General features: G+C 40.3%; 2 protein-coding genes across 3 annotated transcripts in view; one reads left to right on the top strand and one right to left on the bottom strand.

The window, feature by feature from the left end:
- LOC145397776 (uncharacterized) lies at positions 1-8,485 on the top strand. The gene is made up of 4 exons (XM_080270799.1): positions 1-1,187; positions 1,814-2,030; positions 6,592-6,800; positions 8,278-8,485. Exons 1-4 carry the CDS (start codon positions 1-3, stop codon positions 8,483-8,485), a joined length of 1,821 nt encoding a protein of 606 aa, XP_080126925.1.
- An 8,342-nt stretch (positions 8,486-16,827) lies between these two features.
- LOC145397725 (uncharacterized) overlaps positions 16,828-24,560 on the bottom strand; it is a 296,131-nt gene continuing 288,398 nt past the window's right edge. The window contains exons 1-6 of one of the 2 annotated variants that reach the window (XM_080270739.1): positions 24,288-24,378; positions 21,777-22,558; positions 21,116-21,211; positions 20,543-20,683; positions 20,225-20,370; positions 16,828-19,093 (exon numbers count right to left, since the gene is read on the bottom strand). In XM_080270739.1, coding sequence (XP_080126865.1) covers positions 18,991-19,093; positions 20,225-20,370; positions 20,543-20,683; positions 21,116-21,211; positions 21,777-22,358 — 1,068 coding nt within the window. In that variant the 5' untranslated portion in view covers positions 22,359-22,558; positions 24,288-24,378 and the 3' untranslated portion in view covers positions 16,828-18,990. Of the gene's footprint in view, positions 19,094-20,224; positions 20,371-20,542; positions 20,684-21,115; positions 21,212-21,776; positions 22,559-24,287; positions 24,379-24,560 lie in introns of those variants that run through there. The other variant, XM_080270740.1, reaches the window with a different exon arrangement.

Here is a 24,560-nt window from a genome sequence, read left to right as displayed (position 1 = left end):
ATGATCAGCTATGAAGCTTTTCATGATGCTGTAACAGCCCTACTGATAATACTTATTGTGTCAGTAGTTATTGGTCTGGCCTGGTTGTCTACTAATGTGAGAGAGCAGCCTTTAGTGGCATTTGTTGTGTTTCACAGTTCAAATAATGGTGAGAGGGAACAGTCTCACCAGGAACGTAACACAAGTAATACAGAGACACAAGAATCTGGTGCCAGGGAAAGAGAATCCTCCTCTGTTGAAATAAGCAGTAGTCACAGAGAAGTTGGCATGGAAGTTAAAAAGATTTCCAGTGAAGAATCCATTGGAGAGTCTCACTCCAAGGAAAGTGCAGTAGCTGGCAAAGAATCTGTTCATCATTCTGAGGAAACCATAGATACCAGTCTTCCTCAGATTGAGAGAGTCGGTAATAGTTTTGTAAAGGAAGTGGGAAATAGTGAGAGTGGCTCCCCTTTACTGCAGTCTCATTGTAATAAAGGAGAAGATGGGGTGGAGGGTGGCTTGTCCTTATCACACTCTCATTCAAATAAAGGAGACAATAGGGGAGACTCAAGTCAAGAAGTACCGGTAAGCCAAGATGACAGGAGTGCCAGAGAAACAAGTGATGTCTGTCCTCCATCCGAACCACCACTTCAGAAAAAAGCAGACATCATACCTGAGACAGAGCTCAGAAAACGAAGGCTTCAGCAGTTCATATCAATGGGTGATACGACCACTACAACACACCTAGAGAGACTCTCTGAACAATTAACAGCCACACTACCATCAGAAGTATCTAATGGGTCAGTTGAAGAAAAAAAATCTGTGTTCAGTGAAAGTGCACAAGTAACAGAATCTGTATTCAATGAAGGTGCAAAAGTGCAAGAAACTTTATGCAGTGAAGGTGCAAAAGTGCCAGAATCATTATGCAGTGAGGGTGCAAATGTAGAAGAACCTATATGCAATGAAGGTGCAAAAGTGCCAGAATCAATATGCAGTGAAAGTGCTAAAGTAGAGGAAGTGTCTAGTTGTGAATGCAGTGGTACAAATGAAGCTCCATCTTCACTAAATCTGTTTGGGGAAGCTGAATCAGCCAAAGAAGCTGAAGAAGAAAGACCCCCTGGCAGCATAAAGATACGTCTCAAGTTCTTGGATGAAACTCAGCGACATGTTTTTGCTCACTTGACTGAGCAGGTTGGCAGTTTTAAAAGGTAAGAGGTATATAGTGTGGTTTGCATTGGTAAGTAGGACACCTGGTGGACTCCCTATTTCTTGTAAGTCGGTGGTAGCATAAGACTGTACTGCTGCTTTACAGTCTTTCTAAAGCATTTCTTAGTGATTTGTACCATATTCAAGTGTTAATTTATTGTTATAGCTCATCATTCAAGATGGAGAGATGCCAGTTGCCAGTTTTGTACCTACAGTACCGAGTAGTTAAAATGAACAGAGAATATATACGCTACCTCCAGATGATTGTATATAAGTTTACAGACTTTGAACTGGAGGGATTACGTAGAGCCTTCCACAGTCTCACCAGTATGACAGGCCCTTTCCAAACTTAATACTGTAATAAAACAAATTGTTTGGTGGTGGCTTCATCAGTCATCATCATCATCATCATCATCTCTTTTCCCAAGTAAGGATGAGGTGAGGTAAGTTCACAGAACAAGGAGAGACCTGATGGAGGGAAAACAGTCAAAAGCTTGATCAGTTAACTAGGCCACACTCTCATTGACTTACTGTTCAGGCCCCAGAATAAACTTACCAGTACTAATTGCAGACATTCCTTTGGACTCTCAGATATATTATGTTGCAACTTATTTCTCTCCAATTTCAGACAACACTTTTCCATAGAAATGGATGCCAACAGACGCATAAGACTGATATTTAATGGGCAGTTACTCAGTCAGGATACGTCAACTCTGGCTCAGTACGGTCTGTTTGATAATTGTGTGGTGCATTGTCATGTGTCTCAGCCACAGCAGACCAACACAACTAACTCAAGAGAGGCAGCAGCACAGGATGAGGAAGATGCATATGTCTCCAGGCTCTTGGTAAGGATGATAGTTTATTATACAGGTAGTGTGTGTTTATTCCTCCTCCTCATCATCATCAACATCATTGCCTTGCTCCCTTCTAGGAGCTGCAAAGTAGGGGATGACTGACAGGGTGGCATCTGTTGTTATATCAAATCTAAATTATCAGTTGACACAGTTTCAAACTTCACATCAACTGATTTTAATTATTCACTGTGTAAACTAAATTATATAAATACTGCCAAGTATATTTGCGTAGTCTGCCGCTTCCCCAGTGCTTCTTCAGAACCCGGTGTATTTGACCCCATATCTACACAGTTGACTAATGTTTACCTCACCCTTAGCACTGAAATTGCTGTTCTGGGTGATTTTTAATGTACATAATGTAGAATGGTTATCATATTCTGCCAGGACTGATGATACTGGTCTAAAATGCGAGCTGTTTGCAGAAACATTTAATCTCACATGGTTGGTACAGCAACCAACCAGAATACCAGATAATGCTGACCAGGATGTCTGTCTCTTGGATCTATTCCTGACAAATTATCCAGATCTATACAGGATAGTAGTACTGTCACCACTTGGATTCTCTGACCACAATCTCATCAAAGCCTCATTGGTCAGTTCACCCACACTTCCCTGTTCTGAACCTGCCAGGGTGACCAGATGGCTGTTTGATAGGGCATGGCGGGGTGGGTTCAGAAATTATCTTGCTGACATCCCATGGCAGTCTTTCATCTCTAGTAACATCAACTCTACCCAGTCCCACATTGATGCCTTAATACAGCTGGTATGGAATTGTTCATACCGAGTCAACAGTTCCCTAAAAGGTCGAACTCCCCAAAGTGGTTTGATGGCAGTTGTGCCAGAGCAGCAACCGAAAAGTCATTAGTGTATAACTCTTACTTAAAATAAAAAACATCTGAATTGCTCAGTCAGTATTAAAATTGCTAGAAACCATGCAAAAGCAGTAATAAGTCTTGCTGTCAACTTTTCATCTCAACCAAGCATCCAGACTACTAAACAGTCATAATGACAACTGAATATTCTGGTTAACTCTTAGTTCTTTCAATAATGACTAACAAGTCATCACTCATTCCTCCACTAAAATCTTCAGATGATAACATTACAAATGCCCTTTGTGGTAAAGCAAATATCTTTGCCAGTACATTTGCTAGAAATTCTACGTCAGGGGAAGTCAGCCAGAACGTCCCAGTACTAGGACTTGACTCTTCCGAAATTGCTCCACTTAAAATAGCTACAGACTAGATACGTAAAATCCATCCTAGACAAATTATCAACCAATAAGGCTCCAGGCCCAGATGGAATTCCTCCAATTGTTTTGAAAAAGTTCTCCCCAGAACTTGCTTCTGTTCTGGTCAAATTATTCAGACTATGCATACATACTTCTTCGTTCCATAATTCTTTGAAAGAAGGCAGTATCCATCCAATTCCGAAGAAAAGAAGTTCCTCTGACCCCAATGCTTACAGACCAATAGCTATCACATCTCTTGGTAAAGTATTTGAAATCGTAATGAATAAGTACATGGTTAAACTTCTTGAATCCAATAACTTAATTAGTGATAGACAGTATGGTTTTCGCCACAAAGGATCCACCATTGATAGACATAATCTCCTGACTCACACCATCCATTAATCAGTTTACCAGCATGGAGAAACTCATGGAGTAGCCCTTGATATTTCTAAAGCTTTTGACAGTGTGGGACCATTTCCCTGCTATCCAAATTCCCATGCTGTGGACTAACATCTTTTGTTCCTCTGATTTCCTCATATTTCAGTGATCGAGTAGATGATGTATATTCCAATTTCTGCTCACTCAAGGACCAGTTCCACAAGGACCAGTTCTGGGTCCAATCCTATTCCTAATTCATATTAATGATCTCATATCTGCCACCCATAATCTCATCCATTCATATGCAGATGACTCAACACTTCACAGTTCATTCATACTTAAACACCCATTTGCAAAGTTTAGTACCAGTATCGCTAACTCACAACTCAGTACAGCCATCTTCATTAATCAAGACTCATCTAGGGTCACTGAATGGGGACAAAATAACCTTGTCTCATTTAATGCTAGTAAAACCAGATAGTGTACCAGTATATACATTGTACTAATAGGCAGATATTGCCATATTCTTATATTACTTTCAGTGTTACTATTATTCCTGTCTCCAAAAGTATTGAAATTCTCAGTGTTTCACTCAACTGACCTCACCTGGACCTCTTATGTCAAAATAACCTTGTCTCATTTAATGCTAGTAAAACCAAATAGTGTATATACAGGATGATCGTGATGATGATGATGACGATGACGATCAGTGTCGATCATTATTATTATTAACTAATGATGATGATTAATTATTATTGTTATTATTATTATTATTATTATTATTATTATTATTATTGCCATATATATAGATAGATAGATATTATTACCATATCTTCCTATTGGGTGACCACACTGAGTGACAAGCCAAGTGGTTTCCTGTACACAAGGAAACCATTTACTATGCTGGGTGGTAACCATATAACCAGATTATGGTGCCTGGTGGTTTAGTGGGTAAGTAAGGCACTCCAATTGGATTGAGTCAGTGAAAGTTTAAATCTAAGGGGTGGTTGGGGTTAATTGCTCACGTAATACCACTTAGGGATGAGCGAGGCCAATCACTCTCATCGTAAATGTCAGGACCAACTTGCCTAGCCCCGGGTTCTTATGCTCCTCTGGGGCAACCCTAGATTAGTTGATAAATGAAAAAATATATATATTATTCTATCTGTCTATCTATTGCCAGACGCCTCAATCCTGTTCGGGGTGGCCACAAACAAATCGCCTCCACATCGTTCTGTCCCCCATCATTTCACTGCCCTGCTCCCAGCTCACACCCCCTTCTCTCATATACGTCTCCACCCCATCCCTCCATCTCATCCTCGGCCTCCCCCTCCCTCTACCCCCCTCCACCTCACTCATATACACTCTCATCGTCAGTCTTTCACCCTCCATCCTCTCCACATGGCTAAACCACCTCAGTGTATTCCTCCTAATGCTTCCTATCACATCCTCATCCACACCACAACGCTCCTTTATATCCTCATTTGTCAGCCTGTCTCTCCATGTGACTCCACAGGCTCCTCTTAAATAACTCATTTCCACTGCTCTCACTCTTGACTTGTGTCCTTCCAACAATGTCCAAGCTTCATTTCCATACAGTAGAGTTGGTATCACAATACTGTCATGTAGTAACTTTTTCACTTCCATGCTCACTTCCCTGTTTCTTAACGCTGCTTTCAAGGAACCAGCAACCTTTCTTCCCTGCTGTGCCCTTTCAAGCACTTCACCCTCCAAACCTCCATCCTTACTCATCACACTACCCAAGTACTTAAACGTACTCACATTTTCCAATTCCTCACCGTCCAACCTCGCTGTACATTCACTGACTTCACCTCTCTCAAAGACCATCACTTTACTCTTCCCTACATTCACCTTTAGATTCTGTTTCCTACACACTCTCCCAAACTCATCCACCAAGCCTTGCAGCTCCCTTTCGTCTTCACTCAACAACACAGTATCATCTGCAAACAACAGTACAGGGAGTTTCCAAACACTACCGTCTCTCACCAGGGCCACTCCAACATCCACTACCCTACCTTGTACCTCTTTTATTACCCCATCCATGTACAGATTGAACAACCATGGAGACATGACACATCCCTGTTTCAACCCAACCTTCAAAGAGAAAAATTTACTCAGTTCACCATCCACAGCACTGCAGCCTTCGCACCATCATACATACTCTTCATGGGGCAATGTATGATTGGGTGATGGATGGATGGATGGATGATTATAATTATTATTATTATTATTACTATTATTATTATTATTGCTGCTGCTGCAGCTGCTGTTTTTTTTTTTTTTTTTTTCTACATGTCATCCATTTGGGAATTACTGTATATTGTGAAGATCAAAATCAGTCTTCATAATACAGTTCACCATTTGGAGTTTTAATGTGAAGGTTAACACTAACCTTCATGATACAATCTGTTGGCCCCAAACACACCAACGAATGTGGTTACCAGCCATATGCTACTGCTTTTATTACACTATTTTTAATATTAATATTAGTGCTAATAAGGACATTAATCTGTTGGAGTTGTTGGTCCATGTGGCTCTTGACCACAGTAGCCTAGCAATCCATACCCACCAGAGAGACAGGCCTGAGGACTGATAATCATGTGTCCCTGAGGCAGAGCAGGGCAGACCTCACGAAGAAGAATTACAACCGACGTCTCATCCAGGCCATAACAGAACTCGAGGTTGATGCTTCTTCCCAGAAATGACCTTTGCCAGTCTCAAGTAGAATCTCCCTGCCTCTGGCCCCATCCTACCTGCTGTTGTGAACGTAAGGGTAGTGAACCTACTACTACTGCAGCTACTGCATTGACTACTACTGGTACCACCACCACCACCACCACCTCTGCTACTACTACTACTGCTGTACTGCTACTGCTACAGCTAATACTGTTTACAAATACTAATAATGTACTGTATTCTGCACAGGCCCCACTGCTGTATGGAGTGCTGGCAGTGATGTGGTACCTTCGCTTTGAGTACGGTCATCTCTTCAATGCCATGTCCACCATCATCTTACTCTTCCTTACTGCCTTGCTGCTTGTGTCAACCTACCTCCTCTATGTAACCAACCACATACCAAATCCTGCACCTCCTGCCTCAACTGCCACAACCACCACACTGCCACAACCACAGATGTCATAGGAAAGGAAACAAGTTACAGAAGAACATTCTTGACCTCTTCTAATGTATTACAGGTACTGTACTGTGTTTTAAGACATATTAGTGCATTGATGCAGACTAGTACATTAAGATGATTTAGACATGCTGAGAGAAATGGAAGAGGGTGATTGGTTAAGGAGGGTCGCAGATATGAATGTGGAGGGTAGAATGTCCATAGGCAACCTAAGGAAGGTTTGGGATGAGGAAGCAGTTTTTACAAAAACACCCTTAACTCCACTGTATAATGCTGTATATTTAACTCTGCCAAGAAAAATATTTTGGGGTGGCTTGGTTTGTTTGCTTGTCTGCTGTCTTTGTTTGCCTCTTAGCATCATAATGAAAAAACTATTGCATGGAATTGCACAAAATTTTGAGTAATGATTCAGGACTATCAGAGGAATAATTAATAAATTTGGGGGGGGGGGGAAGGTCAAAGGACAAGGTCAAGGTTATGAAAATCTTGAAAAGGGGAATGACGTTGCCTTGGTGGAGTTAGGAACTCCCAGATGCACCTGTGTAATTTTATTTTTTATACCATCACTCGGTTATATTCTGTTCCGGAAAGCCCTTTTGTAGTGAAGCATTTGATGTAGGCAGTCTGTTACCGCTCAGAATCAGAAAATTTCCCCTGAGTTGAATAAAGTTGTCAGGTTGCAGTACCAGCAACGGTACAGTGCAAAAACTCCATCAGACTGAATGAGTTAACCTGCTGAATTAACTTATTTATCCATCCATCCATCCATCATCCAATCCTACGTTGCCCCATGAGGAGCGTAGGAGCCCGGGGCAAGGCAGTTGCTCCTGACATTTAAAATGAGAGTGACCAACCTCACTCATCCCTTAGTGGCATTACGTGAGCAATAAACCCCAACCACCCCTTGGATGCTTCCAAGTCCAGCCCACCTCTGAGTGAGCTTGGGTGGGATGTAAATCTTATGGATCTCTTATTTAAACCCCCCTTCTGCCAGAGTCATTCATAAACGTCCATGCCCTTAGCCACGGGCAGTGCCAGAGCCTTTCCTAAACTGCCTAGGATTTTAAAATTGGCAAAAATTAAAATATTGAGAGAGGTGGGAAATATTTACCAGGCATTTAGTTTAGAATGTGGCGCGTCATGAGAGACACTTTCAATCATCGAGCGGGAGATACTGAGAGAGGTGGGAGATAAATACCAGGGGTCAAGTTTTGGGTGAGAGAAGTCATACATATGCAGCTAGTACGAAAATAGATGCCAGTGTGTGTGTACATAGTCGTAATTCAAAGATATTGTCAGTATATTAGTGATGTAGCTAAAAAAGATGCCTAAATAGTGTGGTTTGTGTGAAACAGACACCTCATAAATTACCATGGGTGCAAAAGAGATGCCATACATATGTGGCTAATGTGAAAACAGATGCCAGTGTGTACATAGTCATAATTCAGTGACAGTGTTAGTGTATAAGTGTGCTTCAGTGTGATAGTAGATGCAGAGAATGTGTGCCATACGCTAGAAAAGTTCCTCATGCGCATGTCCACGTGTCACTTGTGGCCCTCGTATATCGCTATGCCCGAGAGCAATGCCCACATGCTCCTAGGACATATTGGGAGCATCACCAGGGCATTTACTTCAGTATACCATGGCCAAGCACATAAGAAATCCACCTGGTCCCCTATGGAGTGAAAGAAGTCTATGGGCATTGCTTGCATTTTTCACACCTATCCTCACATATAGGTGCCTTCACGATGGGGGGGCCAAAGTTGACGGTACCAATTAGGATGTTGTTTATGAGTTTTGCATCAAACCAAACCTATCTAGGCTGTAAACAAAAAATCGAAAATCGTTCGGCAGTTGGGGGGGGGGGATCAGAGATGCTAAAGTCGCCAGCAGAAGGGGGGTTAATGATTTTGTTGGGCAGATTCACTTTTAAAATGATGAATAATTAATTAACAACCCCAGTACAACAATAGACGGTGGTTGCGTTAGATCCTTAACAAAAAAAAATATTTAATATTTATATACAAAGTATTTGGCTGTCAGGAAGATATATATGCTTCATTTTGTACTCTTATTTAAGTTTTACTAAAGTAATTTTTTATCATTTGATGATATTACAAGTGTTGCTGGCAATGCCTTATGATATCCTTATTTGCATTACATTGTCATATGGCTGACAGCGCCTACAGGGCACTACCCCCACTTTCAGACCAACAGTGTTAGTGATGGTTTCACCAAAGCTTTTCGCCTTAATGGAAGACTACCGCCTCTATTCTTAATTCTCCATTTTATTTTTATGGCAGACAACCATAATGTGATCCTGTTAGCCACTAACGATGATAAGTCTTGGTTCCCTAGTAGGCCTACCCGAGCTCCTTACAGCATGCCATCCTCCCCCTTTGTAGGCCAGGCGGTAACTGGTCACTGGTCTAGCAGTAAAGTGTAATTTTTGGTGCCAGCCTCCCCATATATGCATAATGGCCTGTTTCACTAAACTTTCATCTTTCCCTCCAAGGATTATTCTCAGTTCTTCCTATTATTTATTGTTTTTTGTATTACTGGTACTTGAATTCTTTATCGGTTTTATTCACACAGATGACGTGAAATGACTAAATGTCTTGCATCTAATGTTCTTATAAGGCATCTTTTGATTTAGCATGCCTTCTTTGTTAAATTCCATATTCACAAGTCACTATTGGGACTGGCTGATTTGAAAATAGTCAAAGGTTTGCTGGAAGTCCACAACTTGAGCCCGATTTCGTGAAGTCAGACTTGAACATCGATTCAGCATATGGCTAAGTCAAGCAGGCTGAGCCCGACTTGAGTAAGTTGTAATCTTGGGACCGTCCCAAGTTTGACTTCCAAGTCCGGCTTAAGCCTCGTTCTAGAATTTGGGCATAAATGTACTGGACTGGACTGTAGTGACTTAGTCTTAGGCCTCTATGTCTCAAATGGTTAATATGGGACTGGCATTTTTTTTTTTTCTATTTATTAATATACTTTTTCACAATACAGTGTAGGATGTTGTAATTCATGAAGTCTTGTCTGTAGTACAAGAACTGTAGCAACATTTGTTCTCTAATTATTGATATGGTATTTTCTTAATCATGTATTGAATGGTGAATGAATAAGTGTTGGGCCCACTTCACAGGCATACTGCTGATTAGTTCTCTCTCTATTGTATCTTTCTCATTCCTTGCTTTCTGGACCCTACCTCACCCCATCCTTAGCTGGAAAAAAGAGGTCGTGATAATGATAAATATGTATGGATGGATTTTTGCCCATGAGTTTGATCAAAGATTTTGAAGGGTTGAATGAGTGAATGGCATTTTATGTGGATGTGCTGGAAATGTTAGCAGTACCCTGAAATGGTTTAGCCATGTGGAGAGAATGGAGAATGAGAAATTTATAGGAGTGTGTGAGAGTTAGGTAGAGAGGAAGAAAAGGGAGGGAAGACAGTTGAGGTGGAGGAGTATGTGAATGAAGGCGGTGTAAGTTGGAGGTAGGGCAGCTTGATGGCAGAGGACAGGGTGACATAGAGATACTGTGTTTGTGGCCTTCCACTCCAGGATTAAGGCATCTGGCCATAAACAGACAGAATAATTGTGTGGCTTATTTCACTGGTTGCTGTGTTGATAGTTAACCTGCTTTTGTGTGCTCCCTTTCCTAGTTTTGGCTAGTACTCGCTCCAGTGTTCATGTGGATATGATTAGGGTGATGGTGATAAGTAACTTGTGTTGCCCTACATTTTCTTAATCATAATTGAATTTTGGTGATGCCTTCTCATTATACCCAGCACTTTTCTCATTGACATTGAATTAAAACACAGCAGCTGTTATAAGTTAAAACACTGTTTAGTTGATAAAATTGTACTCATTATGGCAGCCATTTTCAGTGGTGTTGCCTGTGTACTGGTGATTCATTGTTTGCGCTCAGCCTCTCCCCGACGCATGGACGGAGTTATGTTCATTGCTGGAGTTTACATGGAACAAATACCTGTTATTCACAGTTAGTAGTTGCACTAGTACTCCCAGATTCTTCTGAACATGAACCCAATGGACTGCAGGTTAAAGTTCACTATCTCTTGTAAACCACCATCGTTCTTGCAGGAGATAAGGAGGGACTTAAAGTATAGTACAGTTGTAAAACTGAGCAGTACTGTCACCATGTGGAGGCATCCCTCTCCAGCACCTGTCCAGTGTTAAAGTGATAGTTTGAAGCTTTGCCTGACTGTTCTTTGCAGTGACATTGTTACCTTGGTAGTCAGGTGTTGGAGAAGGATGCCACTCTATCCCTGAAAGGAGGAGGAAGTACTGAAGAAGTTCAGCCTCAACCTGTAGCCTGTTGGGTTCAGCTTGACTCTGCAGCCAGTTGGGTTCATGCTCAGATGAGCCTGAGACCATTAAATACAATAAAAACAACATGTGCAACATGTGCAGTATATATGTGTATATACACATACAGTATATATATATATATATATATATATATATATATATATATATATATATATATATATATATATATATATATCATCATCATCATCATCATCATCATCATCTGGACCTCCTTTCCCACCCAAGGGCAGGGTGAGGAATATATATATATATATATACACTGTATATATATACATACACACGAGAGAGAGAGAGAGAGAGAGAGAGAGAGAGAGAGAGAGAGAGAGCAAGCTCTTACATAATGCGTGAATGTTGTTCCCGGAAGGTCCCGCTTTATGAGATTTTCATCTTATAGGGCCATATGTTTACATGTTAAAGGGTTTCATGGTACCCTAGCCACCCCCAGGTTCACCTTTTGGGACAGTTTTCAGGGATTTTTCCCAGACTATTTACCGTACCTACCTAATAATGACTTCATTACATACAAACACTGGAGGATTCCTCACCTTGAATTGAAGAGGTTGTGGGCTTGCTGGAGGCAGGGGGAGTGGGGTCCCGAGACAGGGCAGGGCTCCTACTGGTCCTCAGGTGGCGAAAAAAAAAAAAAAAAAAGAGCAAAGATAATACACAGCATGTGTGGAGCTAGAGCACAGGAAGAGAGTACTGTAGGCTCAGGTGGGGCAGGAATGCTCAGTGGACCATACCTGCACAGACATGTGACAGCCATATGTCATTGGCTGATGCAACCCGTGCTGCGACTATCGCTGCCCATGCTATGTCTGTTCCCACTGCGTTATGACCAATTTTTTTGCATAATGACTGTTTAAACTATAATTTGTGGCCTCAGGCTGCGTAATCCCTATTGTCTCAACATGGTATAGTTTTCAAAAAAATGGGCAGATTTTTTCACCTGCGTTATATCTGTCGTTTTTGTGTTTTGACCATTCCTGTCCTCAGAAATTGCCTTCCAAGTTATGTGAAGTTTGTGCACTCAGTTCGTGCATTAAGTGAGAGCTGACTGTATATATATAATCCTGTGTTTTATTTCTTTGTCTGTGTTATATTATTGTACTGGCTCAAAGGCTGAAAACATTGTTACTGTACAGTATATGTTGTAGGTAAATTGTAGCCAGTAAAGCACAAACTGTTGTAATTTTGTTTTGTTCTGTATGTGTTGCAGCCTGATGGCATATATATATATTTATATATATTTTGGTATTTTGTCCTGATGAACATTAATAAAATAGAAGAAAAAAAATTATGTACTGTGTAGCTGGTTTGTTTTCACCTGACAGAACTGGGCCACTCCCACAACTCAGATACTGTACAGTCGCCCCAAGAAGTGATGGCAGAGTTATAGATTGCTTCAGACACTGTGAAAACTCAGTGATTATAAGGTAAAAACTTCTCTACTTCAACCCCACATCATATATATATATATATATATATATATATGCATACACACATTTACAGAGCACAGTATATCACGCTAAGAATTATGGGAGACGAATATCGTGAGGCAGTGATATATTTGGAGCTAACCTGTAACGTACTTTTTCCCAATTTGAACATGTAATGTATTACTTCGTGTGTGGCACACAGTATATCCCCGTGCTCCTTATGTATGTACATCCCAGGATTTCAAATGCAGATGGTCTTGTTTTGAAGGCCAACTTAGGAAAATTCTTGTGAGTGTAATATGCTACCTGCTTTTCAAATGCTATGGTGATGATAGTGAAGCAATAAGCATGCCGGAAAAATAAAATTATTCGTCGTAAGGATACCCTACCTGAGGCAGCAGCTAGACCTTTTCTGCCTCTTGTTTATTGTCTCCCCCCCCACATACAGTAATTATAATTATCTACTTTATTCCCTATTGATGGAAAATAGGTATGACAGATTATATCTTTTTCTCTTCCACTAGGCAGTAAAGAGGACTAAAACATGGGCTTACAAACTCATGCAGTGCAAAATCACATACTTGTTCAACCTTTAAATCTGTAATATCTTTCTTTTTAAATAAACCACTATGTCCTGCCTACCTGAAAATGCTGATTTGGAAGTTTTGAACTTGGTGATATAGTTATTGCATTTTATTACTCTTGCCAATTGTTCAGGCACCGAGGATCCTAGACTGTGACACAAGTTTACATTCTCCAAGGAGCTCCGACTCCGGCAAATTTGCGAGTTTTTTTTATATTTCATTCACTAATAGTTCTCAGGCTTATACGGTATTAAGTCATTCAGAGAATGTTCTTAGCAGAAAAATGGTCAGATGTGGTGTAAAAGCTGCATGTCTGTGAGTAAAAGTTGTCTCCATTTGTGCTTATTGATCGAGCCCTTTTAAATAACCTGCTAACTTATGCCGAGTTTCCACTTTGTTGTCATCCATGGAGACAACAAAAATGAAAATAAGCAACTTTAAAGCATTCACTAATATTCTAATATATAACTTATAAATAAAAATGACAGATTTTCATTGTTTACTGAAGGCCTTTTCTTTTCAGTCCTTTGCTGCCAAAAATAACTGCGTGTTACCAGAGTAACTCCGCAACTTATTCCTGACTGTCCATGAGCAATACAGTAGTTCTGAAATTTCAGTTAGTTCCATGTAGGATTTCTTATTATCGTAACTAGTGAACTGATTCATGCAATTTTGAGTTGTATAAGTACTTTGCCATTTACTTATTGATATCTATTACAGTTTTACATAATAAGTGTCACCTAGCAAATATTATAAGGAAGAGTATATGCATTATTGCTGACCGAAATCTTCTGGATACTCTGCAGTCACTTCTTAGGGCATGTAACACAATGAACGATAATTAAGAGGTAGGAATGAGTCTCCTTGGATACTGGTCTAATTTAAACTTGAATCTGTCTAAACTTGGCCTGCACCTGAGCTGAAGAATGGTTACAGAGCTTAGTCAGGTGAGATCAGACATGCTATAATAATAGCAGGTTCTTTACCATTTTGTACATCCTCACCCTTTTCTTATGTGGGAAAAGAGGTATAGATGACGGTGATAATGATGATGACGATAAAAATATACAATGTGGTTTCGTATTCGTGAGTTCAGATAGTGTACTGGCAGGAGAGGCAGTGGTGCAGTGGTATACTCTTTTAACTCTACCTTGGCCTAAAATTGACATATCTCTGTCATGCATGCTGAGTTGTAACGGATGTACACTAGAATGTGATGTCAGTCATGAAGAATTGGAGTTGTACTACTTTTTTCTACTACTGTGCTCGGTTATGTGAATTAAGTTGCAAAAGAACGAAAACCTGGCCCGAGTTATAGTAAAGAGAGTTTAGCAAATCCAGATGCCAGCTAAAAGACTTGGATAATGTTTGCTTATCCCTGTTCACCCAGCAGGACAATTGGGGACCTGAATATAATTGCAATTGTTGTGTTTTGTTCTAGGGGAACTTTTGCAACATTACCTGCCTTAGTGATCCCTTTTGCAGTCAGTAGGCATTAATAATAGAGCCTTTTTTGTACTGGTGTGCTGTGTGTCCAATATCACTCATTGTTACTTTTTAACTTTCCCATTGGTTTTATTGCAGCTGATATGAATAACTGCTCATCAGTCTCAGTGGGTTGTGTTAAATTACCATATTTTGTGGTTAGATCCTTAACCTCTTTAATCCAGGTGATGTGCTCTTTACTGAACTCTTGCTGTTACTGGATGATTTTATTCAGATCAGGAGTGGCTTCTTGTATTCGAAGGATTTATTAATTCCGCATCTAACCCCTCCAGTTAGGAAAGCCTGTCCAAAGCTTAATTTGTCAGATAGAAAGAATCCTTGGGGTTACTGGGTTAACCTCTTAAATCCACGTGTCATTTTTGTAGTTAGTTTAATTTTACCTAACAGATTTGGGCCACTCCCACAACTTGAATATTCAGTTGTGGCTGCTTGAACTTCATTAAATATTATTTATGATGTGTGTGTGTCTGTGAGGAGTTTGTGAGGAAGAGAGGTATGGAAGTTGGTGAGGCTAAGGGACTGACAAGTGACCAAGCTGGACGGATGAATTTTTTGCGGAAGGCGCATAACTAGGGATTTGGCACCCCTATTTCATGTTACAGCATTCGGATTGGCTCTGTCAGATAGGTACAGTATATGTAAAGCTACAGCACATGGTGAAAGTCTTTTTTTGCCTATCTGATGGAACCAGGATTTTGAGGGCTTGAATGTTGAGTGAATGGAAGTGTGGCCAATTGAATTGGGCAAACTTTGGCTGTCTAGACACTGCTACTCCTCACCCTGCCCATGGGTGGGAAAGGAGGTCCAGATGATGATGATGATGATGATGATGATTAGTTGTGATGTAGAAATGAGTCTCTTTGGTTGCAGGTCAAAATAATCCTCCGGTCTGACCACAGTTGGTGATCAGATGAATTGGAAGGGTTTGGGAGATTTGTCAGAGTGGAACATATGCACCACAGCATACTGTATTTTATTCTTGCTGCTACTGCATGATTTTATTCAACTTGAAGATTCATTCATACTGTATTTCAGGGGATGTAGAAAGACTGTATCTAACTCTTGTTACCTGCAAAAGTCAATCCTGAACTGAATAGAACATTTGAGAGAGAGCAAGAATTATATGAAAAAGAAGGACAGTAAAAATCCTCCAGTCCGACCACCAATAATCTGAATATCCCAGTTCTACAAATTTTTTTAGGCAAAATTTTTTGAATTCTTCTGGGCTTTTTTCAAAATTTTCTGGGCTTTATTTAAGGATTTATCTGGCTCGGACATGCTCTTGGACTTGGATGTACCTGTCTGCAACTATTCAGCTACACATCCATGCATTTCCGGTGTCTAAAAAAAATAACCCAGATCTGTCTATCTATTGCCAGATGCCATAATCCTGTAAGGGGTGGCCATTGACTTTGAGTTATTTTACAGGGAGGGGCACTAACCCTCCACCAACCCACTTGTTGACATGTAGCGATTATGTACATATTTCCAATGTTTTCAAAGGTCCCGCCCAATAGTCCGAAAAAAACAATTGTACGAAACTCTCGGCCCTCTGCCATTCGGATTACAGGACTTTTACTGTACCGTGTCTCTGGGTTAATGTGCAGATGTGTTTTCTTAGTTGTCAACTTATAATTCTGTATTTTGCTGTGTATGGCTATGCTTTTGGTTATGCAAAATATTGACAGCCTAAGTTTATAGGATGTTTGTTTTAATAGTTTTAAGATTTAGAGTACTGTAACATGAAAAAAAAATAAGCTATATAAAATGTGAAATAAATTATCATACTCATTTTCCTTTTTCCATATTAATCTTGATCATGTAGACACCTAATGCACAGAAGTTGAATCAGATCATAATTACTTTTCTGTACAGTGTAATTTTACTTTCACTTGTGGCTAAGGTAATCAATTTTCTAATCTGTGTTGCAGTGCCAGATGTATGAGAACAGCACATGCTTGACTTTTTGTTCTTGTTGGAGACCCTTGATTTAATCTTGCCTAGCCCCCTGGTGGCACTGAAAAGGGAACTTGGTGGTACTGAAATAATTGGACAGTTCCATTACCCAGGTATGTGCTAAGAAAACTGTACCCCTTAGGGATCTGTCTGTAGGTACACAAACATGCCAGATTACACTTGTATGTTTATTTACAAATTGCTAGCACACGACCATGACACTCCAGCATCATGTCCAGCTTCATATGTACAACAAAGTTTCTGTATTTTAAACTGTAAATACCAAGAAACAGGAAGAACTCCTGGAAGTGTACTGAATGTAGCTTTTGTAGGCAAAAAAGGTGTACAGTGGAGAAATTGTTGTTGTGCCCCTAGACATAAACCTGGCAGACTGCAGGTTGGAGCTATCCTTCTCCTGCAGTCCACCATCCTTCCTTGAGGGATAGGGAGTGAGCTGAGGGACATCTGTATTACCCTAACGAACAGCTCCGTGCCACCACGTGAAGGCATGCCTTTCCTGTACAACAGTACTGAACACTGTATGTCAGTCTATAGGCAGCTGCCTTAATCCTGGAAAGGATGGTCACAAACAGATCTCCTGCATTTCACTTTTTGTTTGTTTTTTAATGCAGAACAAAGGAAAAAAATAATTCCATACACCAGATTACAGGTGTCCTCCATTCATAAAATATTTGTAATAGTTTGACTTGAACTGCTGCGCATCGAAGTTTGGGGAGAACTAATCTATCTATGGAAGCGAGTTCCAGAGAGAAACAGTTCAGGGAGTAAAGGAATTCTGATAGGCAGAAGTTCTGGAATACAACGGTATGACAGTTAAGTCATGAGCACTATCAGATATCCATGTATCATGGGGGAACACACAGGAAGGGGACACAGTGGATGCAACTTCATCTGAGTATTTGCCATAAAGTACTGTATCTGTAAAATAATAGAAGGGAGGCAACATTCCATCTTACTTGCCCTTTATCCAATTCAAACCACCCTCATATACCTCTCTACCCCATCCCTCCATCTTATCCTTAGTCTTCCCCTCTACATCACTTACACAAACTCACCAAGTCATTCTTTGTCTTCATTTCCTCCACATGGCCAGACCATATCAAAGTACTTCTAATGCTTTCCAGAACATCTACATCAACACTACAGTACATTATTAACCCTTCAGCAGAAAGAGGTTTACTCTGATAAGAGGAAACTGATAGCAACCATGATGTATTAAAGGCATTTTTCCATAAAGTGATAATCACCATACACCTTAAAGTATTCCCAGAACTACACTAATTGAGGTACTATGGGTTTACTATACAAAGTTGGATTTCTCAAATATCTGAGATTGATTTCCTGTCGTAACCAGGATTCATAGGAAGAACTAAAGTCATTGGAAAATTCTGTATCTTTCTGCAATAAGTTATAACAGGATAACTTATCCTCTCATAGCTACAATTTCCCTGGTGTAGGATTAATTCAATACTTGGAAACATTCTGCACACTTCTTTCCTTGTCCTTCTTGAAAAAACAGTCATAGGTATGACAGAACTGACTGTACATTTTTTGAGTCTCCCACCCCAGGCATATATTCTAAGCAGCACTGGAGACTTCATAGTACCTCTTCTTTAATGTTTAGCAAATTACATCTAAACATTCCCCTGTACCTTATTTATATTTTTAAAATCTGACACTGTTTGCATCAATTACAAACATGAGGATACTGAGGTGTAATAAGCAGAAATAATAATTGGAAATTTGTATTACAAAATCTCCAAAGTCATTTAAAATATTGCTCACAATACACTACCTACAGTAAAATGAATGTGTTGGCTGCAGTAGTGAAAATTAATACACTTCAGCTCTTATCCTGTGTTTATAATTAAAAAAAAAAAAAAAAGAGCACCATGAAACACTTGGCTTATCACAAAACAGTTAATGCATTATGGTATGAGTCTGCCAGTTCTATTAACACAGCCCGGGGGGAAAGTGGCCACACACAAATTGCCTCTATGTCACCCTGACCTCCATCAGGCTACCCTCCCTCCCACTTGCATGATCTTCACTCATGTATCTTCTCTCCATCCCTTCTTTTCATCCTCAGTCTTCCCCTCCCCCTCATTTCCAGTCACTCACATATACAGTAACAGGTTGTATTTTTACTTTAACTTGACAGAATTTTGTCTTGCTCCTGGTCATGTAGCCATGCGGCAGAATATGACAACAATAAGTCTATGCTGTTCACCCCTTCCACAGCATACTAGTGTTCATCTCTTGTTACAGCACTATTCAAGATACAGAAAAAACAAATATACGTCAAGGTAAACTGAAGAAAGTATAGGTTATGTTTTCACTGGCATGACTTCTGGTAGGAATGATGTGACCAAATCCTCAATATCCACTGTCTTCTTGGAGCTGCAACTTGTACCACAGCATTTCTTGGATCTGTTGAAATGCAATAACAAATCATTATGCAACTTTTTTTTTTTTTTTAATTATATCTTGCTAAGTCCACAGTGCTGATTAGAGATATCTTCATGTGGTGGTACTGAAATGACCAGATAGGGGAGTAACCTGGTTATATAAACCCCCCAGTCTACTCCCTAGCCTCCAAAAGGAGGATGGTGACTTGCAGAAGATGGGATACTTTGACCTGATGTCCACTGGGTTCATGTTCAGATGAGTCTGGGGTTGCAACTACTACTACTGTTAAGTTTACTTCAGTTCCACTGGTAGCTGCTTTGCCAGTCTACCCAGTTTATTGTATACAGTATACTAGGTATATAGAAAAAGTCTGTGATTTTTTACAATGAAAACTGCCTTATGTCAGAGATCTGTAATTTATTTAATACTGAATATACTTATATGGTGCTACTCCTCACCCTGCCCTAGGGTGGGAAAGGTGGTCCAAATGATGATGATGATGATGAAAATGGAGAATGCAATATACTGTGCTGCTTATAAGCTGCTCATCTAAACTTCAGTTCCCTAATATCACCAAACTGGTTCTGGATGGCAATGATTTCATGTAGTGACACTGACATAAGTGGTCAGATTTGTTGTCTGGTTATACTGTACAAACATCCCTCAGCTCCCTCCCCATCTAATGAATGGAGGATACTGAACAGCAGGCTTTACCTGTCTTTCTCCTGCAGTCCACTACCCTCCTTGCAGAGGATAAGGAGGAATTCAAGGGAAGTTTGTATAAATGGGCAGTGTTGTCACCCAATTATAACACTGCCACCATGGCAAAGCATCCCTCACTGGCACCAACTGTACTTGTAATAATAATAGCTGCAACCCTTGGCTCATCTGGACACAAACCCTGTGGGCTGCAGGAAACTAATACTGCAGCACACCATCCTCCTTTTGGGAAGCTGGGAGGAACTGAAGGATATATCCCTGGGCAGGTTTTTAAACCAGGTGTATCGGTGCCTCTGTGGGGAGGCAACCCCTCATCAGCACCAACTATGCATGTAAAGGTTGTTAACAACTATTTATGATAAGAACTGCCATTCACACAACCAATTAATGCACTCAGACAGAAAGAAGCTACGACAGTACTGTACTTATGACCTGGCAGCTTTCTTCAGTACTTTGGTGATATATTGTTGTGCAGTCAGTGCTGAGCAGTCTTGCTTCTCGTCCAAAATGACATCAGTGACAGGCAGCCACTCTGTTCCTCCTACTTGAGACAATGCAGTGGACAGCTTCTCACCTGACTGGAGAGTAATATATGTTGGATTACCAATGTACCTGTCTATCTATAGATTGATAGGTTGACACAGACAGATATAGACATACAATAGATTGATAGACAGACAGACAAAGAGAGGTATACGGTATTGACAGATACAGCAGACACATAATTTATTTGGCTGCTTTTGGTCTCACCAATCTAACATCAGGTGCAGTGGTCCCAGCTAGGCACACCACACTATACAAAAATGCTGGGCTTCCATCTGTGATGTCAAGTTGAAGGTGAGGCTTACTTATGGATGTAGTTACCAAAAATATGTGCAGGTGTGCTGCATCCTGTTGAGAAAAGAATAGTCCGCATAATTATGTAGAGCAGATGACAAAAGTTTGCCTAATATTTCTTAAAAGAACAATTTATATAAATATATAACAGACAAAACTTTGCCTAATACTGTATTTCTATCTAGTCAGATTGAACAGAGTGTGGTTAGAACTAATCTAAACCAACGGCCACACTGTTGTTGTTTGGCAGCTATCACTACTGCTGGTGTTGTTGCTGTTGCTCCAGGATCATCTGAATATGCATCCCATGAATTGCAGGCTGAAGTTGCCCTTTTCCTGCAGTCCATCCTCCTTCTTTTGAGGGACTGGGAGGGAGCTTGAGGTCATTTATATAACTAGGCAATTCTACAGTCTGGTTACATGGGTGCCACCAGGTTCATTAAAGGTAAACCTCACCAGCACTGATGCATGGCTACAGCTACTCACATTCTTTATAAACCATTGGTTTTCCCTGCCAACTGGTCTGACGGAACATGTGAGGCCTCCAGTCTGGAACTCAGCCGCAAGATCTTCTAAACTACTCTGCAACAACAAAAGCACATCATCACCACCATCATTTTTTTTTTTTTTTTTTTTTTTAACCTATGGATGAAGAAAGACAGGGTCCAGGAATCAGAAAACACAACAGATGGAGAACTATCATCATTATCATCAACTTTTATCCTTCCTAAGTATCAGGTGAAGTAGGGTCCAGAAAGCAATGAAAGGGAAAACATGATAACAAAACTAAGCATGGTACTTATTAACTTTCTGTAAATCTATAGACACTAATATTGCAGCTGACTACAGTGATATTTTATTCAGCCTTGACCGATATTGTGCCTGATGGTCCGTACAGTTAGGGGGAAAAATTGTACCTAATATTTCACCACTTACAACTGCCACTTTCCTCTGCTGGCTAATATTCCAAGACTTTAAGAGGCTTGATTTATTTCTCTGCTCATGTACAATTCTTTTTTGATGCAACGTGTCAGGGAGGAAAGTGGCAAACATGCCTTAAGTGTGAAGTAGACACAGTGGACTACCAGGTGAACTTCTGACCCTTACTGTTTCTCTGCTAATGAAAAACAGGGATCAACCACTGTACCTGCAACACTTCATCCCCAGCATCCATCAAAATGGTAGATACAGACACAGCCATCTTCTTCGAGCATGTTTTTTCACTCTTACCACCACCACCGTCACCACTGCTACATTTGTGCTTCTTGCGAGGTTGTCTCACTTGCTTACTGGCTTCTCCAGAACCCTCTTCATTGCTGGAACAAGTACTTTCCTCCCTGCTTTCATCTGTCCCTTCAGTGCCTTCTTTATACTCATAGACATTACTGACGATTATTTTGTTGGTACTACTGTTCCCATTTTCACAGAGGTTGTTTGATTTACTGGTCCCACTGACTCCATTTTCATAAGGTGTTAGGATGGGTTTCTCTTTCCTACCACTGGTCTGATAACACTTACTATCAGGTTCAGTGCAATGGTCAGCGTTTACATTATGACTGATATTTTTGTATTTATTTTCTCTCTTCACATTAAGAATGTCTTTGTCCTGTTTGTGTGTTGGATTCTTTTTCTTCTCAAGCAGAATAATGATAATTACTCCAATTATCAAGGATGTTAAGGTTAACGACAAATAAAAATGGCCAATAAGTGGAAGGCTTAAAGGATTCATATTTTCTCTCTTTTGGTAAGGTTATGGTACAGCATAAATTGTGTACTGTACCATATACTAGCACCTGGCTTGCTCACATCATACATAGGTAGGCAGCTCTACTATACATGTATGTTCAAGATGAATTCTTCATTTGTGGAAATAACACTGTTTTAGCTGAGTCCTATATGACTTCATACAGATCTTGCGAGTGACTCAGGCTGGAATGTAAAAATTTTATATATCAATAAATGACTGCACTGTATCTGCCTAATGATATCTGCAGAATATAGTTATCATCTACACAGATATAAAAGAAACCAAGCATAAATATTCTTTATCTTTAGTAGATGGTGTAGGAGAGGAACACTTTCACATGGTGGCACCAATATAGAGCCAGCTATGATGACTGGTAAAATGAACATCCCTCTGTTCCCTCTCTGTCCACCCTAAGGAGGACAGTGAGCTGCAAGAGATGGGCAACTTCAGACAGCAGTTCACGGGGTTAACATTTAGATAAACCAGGCTCTACCACCAGCACCATTACTAATACAGTACTCTAACTTGGTCTAAAACTGTCATCTCCCCATCATCAGTGCTGAGCAGTTAACAAAATATTAACACTACAATATGGTGCCAATCAAGAAGAGTGATATTATAAGGATGCAGAGCAATTGCACTGTCTGTCTGCCAATGAACTATGTGAAAACTACAAAAATCTGCAAGCAGTTGAGGTGAAAAAAGTATAGTTAAATATAATCTTCAACATGGTCCTTGACTCCAAATTTTTTGGTGAGTGGTAATGTGTCTGAGTGGTATAGTGGTTGACAGGTTGTGTGGTTGCATGGTGTTGTGGCTGAATGATAGTGTGGTCAACTGGTAGGTGGCTGACTGGTAGTGTTGGTGAATGCTGCTGTTGGTGAGGGTAGTGTGACTGAGTGGTAGCATGGTTGATTGGTAGTGTGACTTAGTGGAAGTGTGGTTGAGTGGAGCTGTGGTTGGGTGGAAGTGTGGTTGAGTGGAAGTGTAGCTGAGTGGTAATGTGGCTGAGTGGTAGTGTGGTTAAGTGGAAGTGTGGTTGGGTGGAAGTGTGGTTGAGAGGAAGTGTGGTTGAGTGGAAGTGTGGTTGGGTTTACTCACCTGGTTGGCTACCCTACTACAATTGAGTGGAAGTGTGGTAGTGTGGCTGAGTGGTAATGTGGTAGTGTGGTTAAGTGGTAATGTGACTGAGTGGTAGTTTGGTTGAGTGGTAGTGTGACTGAGTGGTTAAGTGGTAGTGTGGCTGAGTGGTAGTGTGGTTGAGTGGCAGCATGGCTGAATGAGTGTGACTGGGCAGCTGTATGGCAGAATGGTAGTATGAATGAGTGGTAGTGTGGTTGAGTGATAGTATGGCTGAGTGGTACCATTGTATGGTTGAGTGGGTGTGGCTGAATGGTAGTGTGGGTGAGTTGTATTGTGGATGAGTGGTAATGTGGTAATGATATCTGGGTGGTAGTGTGGATACTGGTAATGTGTGGTATTGTGGCTGAGTGGTAGTGTAGCTGAATGGTAGTGTGGCTGAGTGCTACTGTAGCTGAGTACTTATTCTAGGAATTATAATAAGTTAATAATCACCACAGTGCCGACAAAATAATTATAATTTCCTCAGCATAAGTTATGCTAAGTCGAGTTAGCGATTTAATTCCGCTCATTACACCTCGATCCTCTTGCAGCTTTGATACTGATTGAAAATTCATCGACATTAAAACGATATAGCCTAACATACAAGGCAATGACAGAATGTAAAATGCTGAATAAATCGCTAAGGAAGAGGTGCTACGAAGCCTCCTATGCGATTTAAAATACGTCCACCTTCATAATCTCCTTCCAAATATGAACTACAAAAGCACGTAGATCCTACAATTTGGCCAGAATATATTATTATGGTTATTTCTACTCGCTGGTACTCACATGCAGCAATCCACATGGCACAAATCCTTAATCCCAGTGTATTGTCGCAGCTTCCCAATTTTGCAATTCGTAACCGTACTCGTTCAACCGATGGGTCTCTATTAACGTGTTCAAATCTTTTAAAAATAAGGGAATGTTTGTTCTTCTTTGGTGATAATTTTATTTTGTGAGATGCTATTTACGATGAGATGCTGTTGTTTTCTCTCACGGACATTTTCGAAAAATTACTGACAGAATTACAAGAAATTTTGTAAATCAATTTAATATGATTGA

Source organism: Coenobita brevimanus, chromosome 43, assembly GCF_032717465.1.
Source record: "Coenobita brevimanus isolate Jiangsu-jjx chromosome 43, ASM3271746v2, whole genome shotgun sequence".
NCBI lineage: Eukaryota > Metazoa > Arthropoda > Malacostraca > Decapoda > Coenobitidae > Coenobita > Coenobita brevimanus.
The sequence above is the reverse complement of the archived record's forward strand: the minus strand, read 5'-3'. Positions and strand labels throughout refer to the sequence as shown.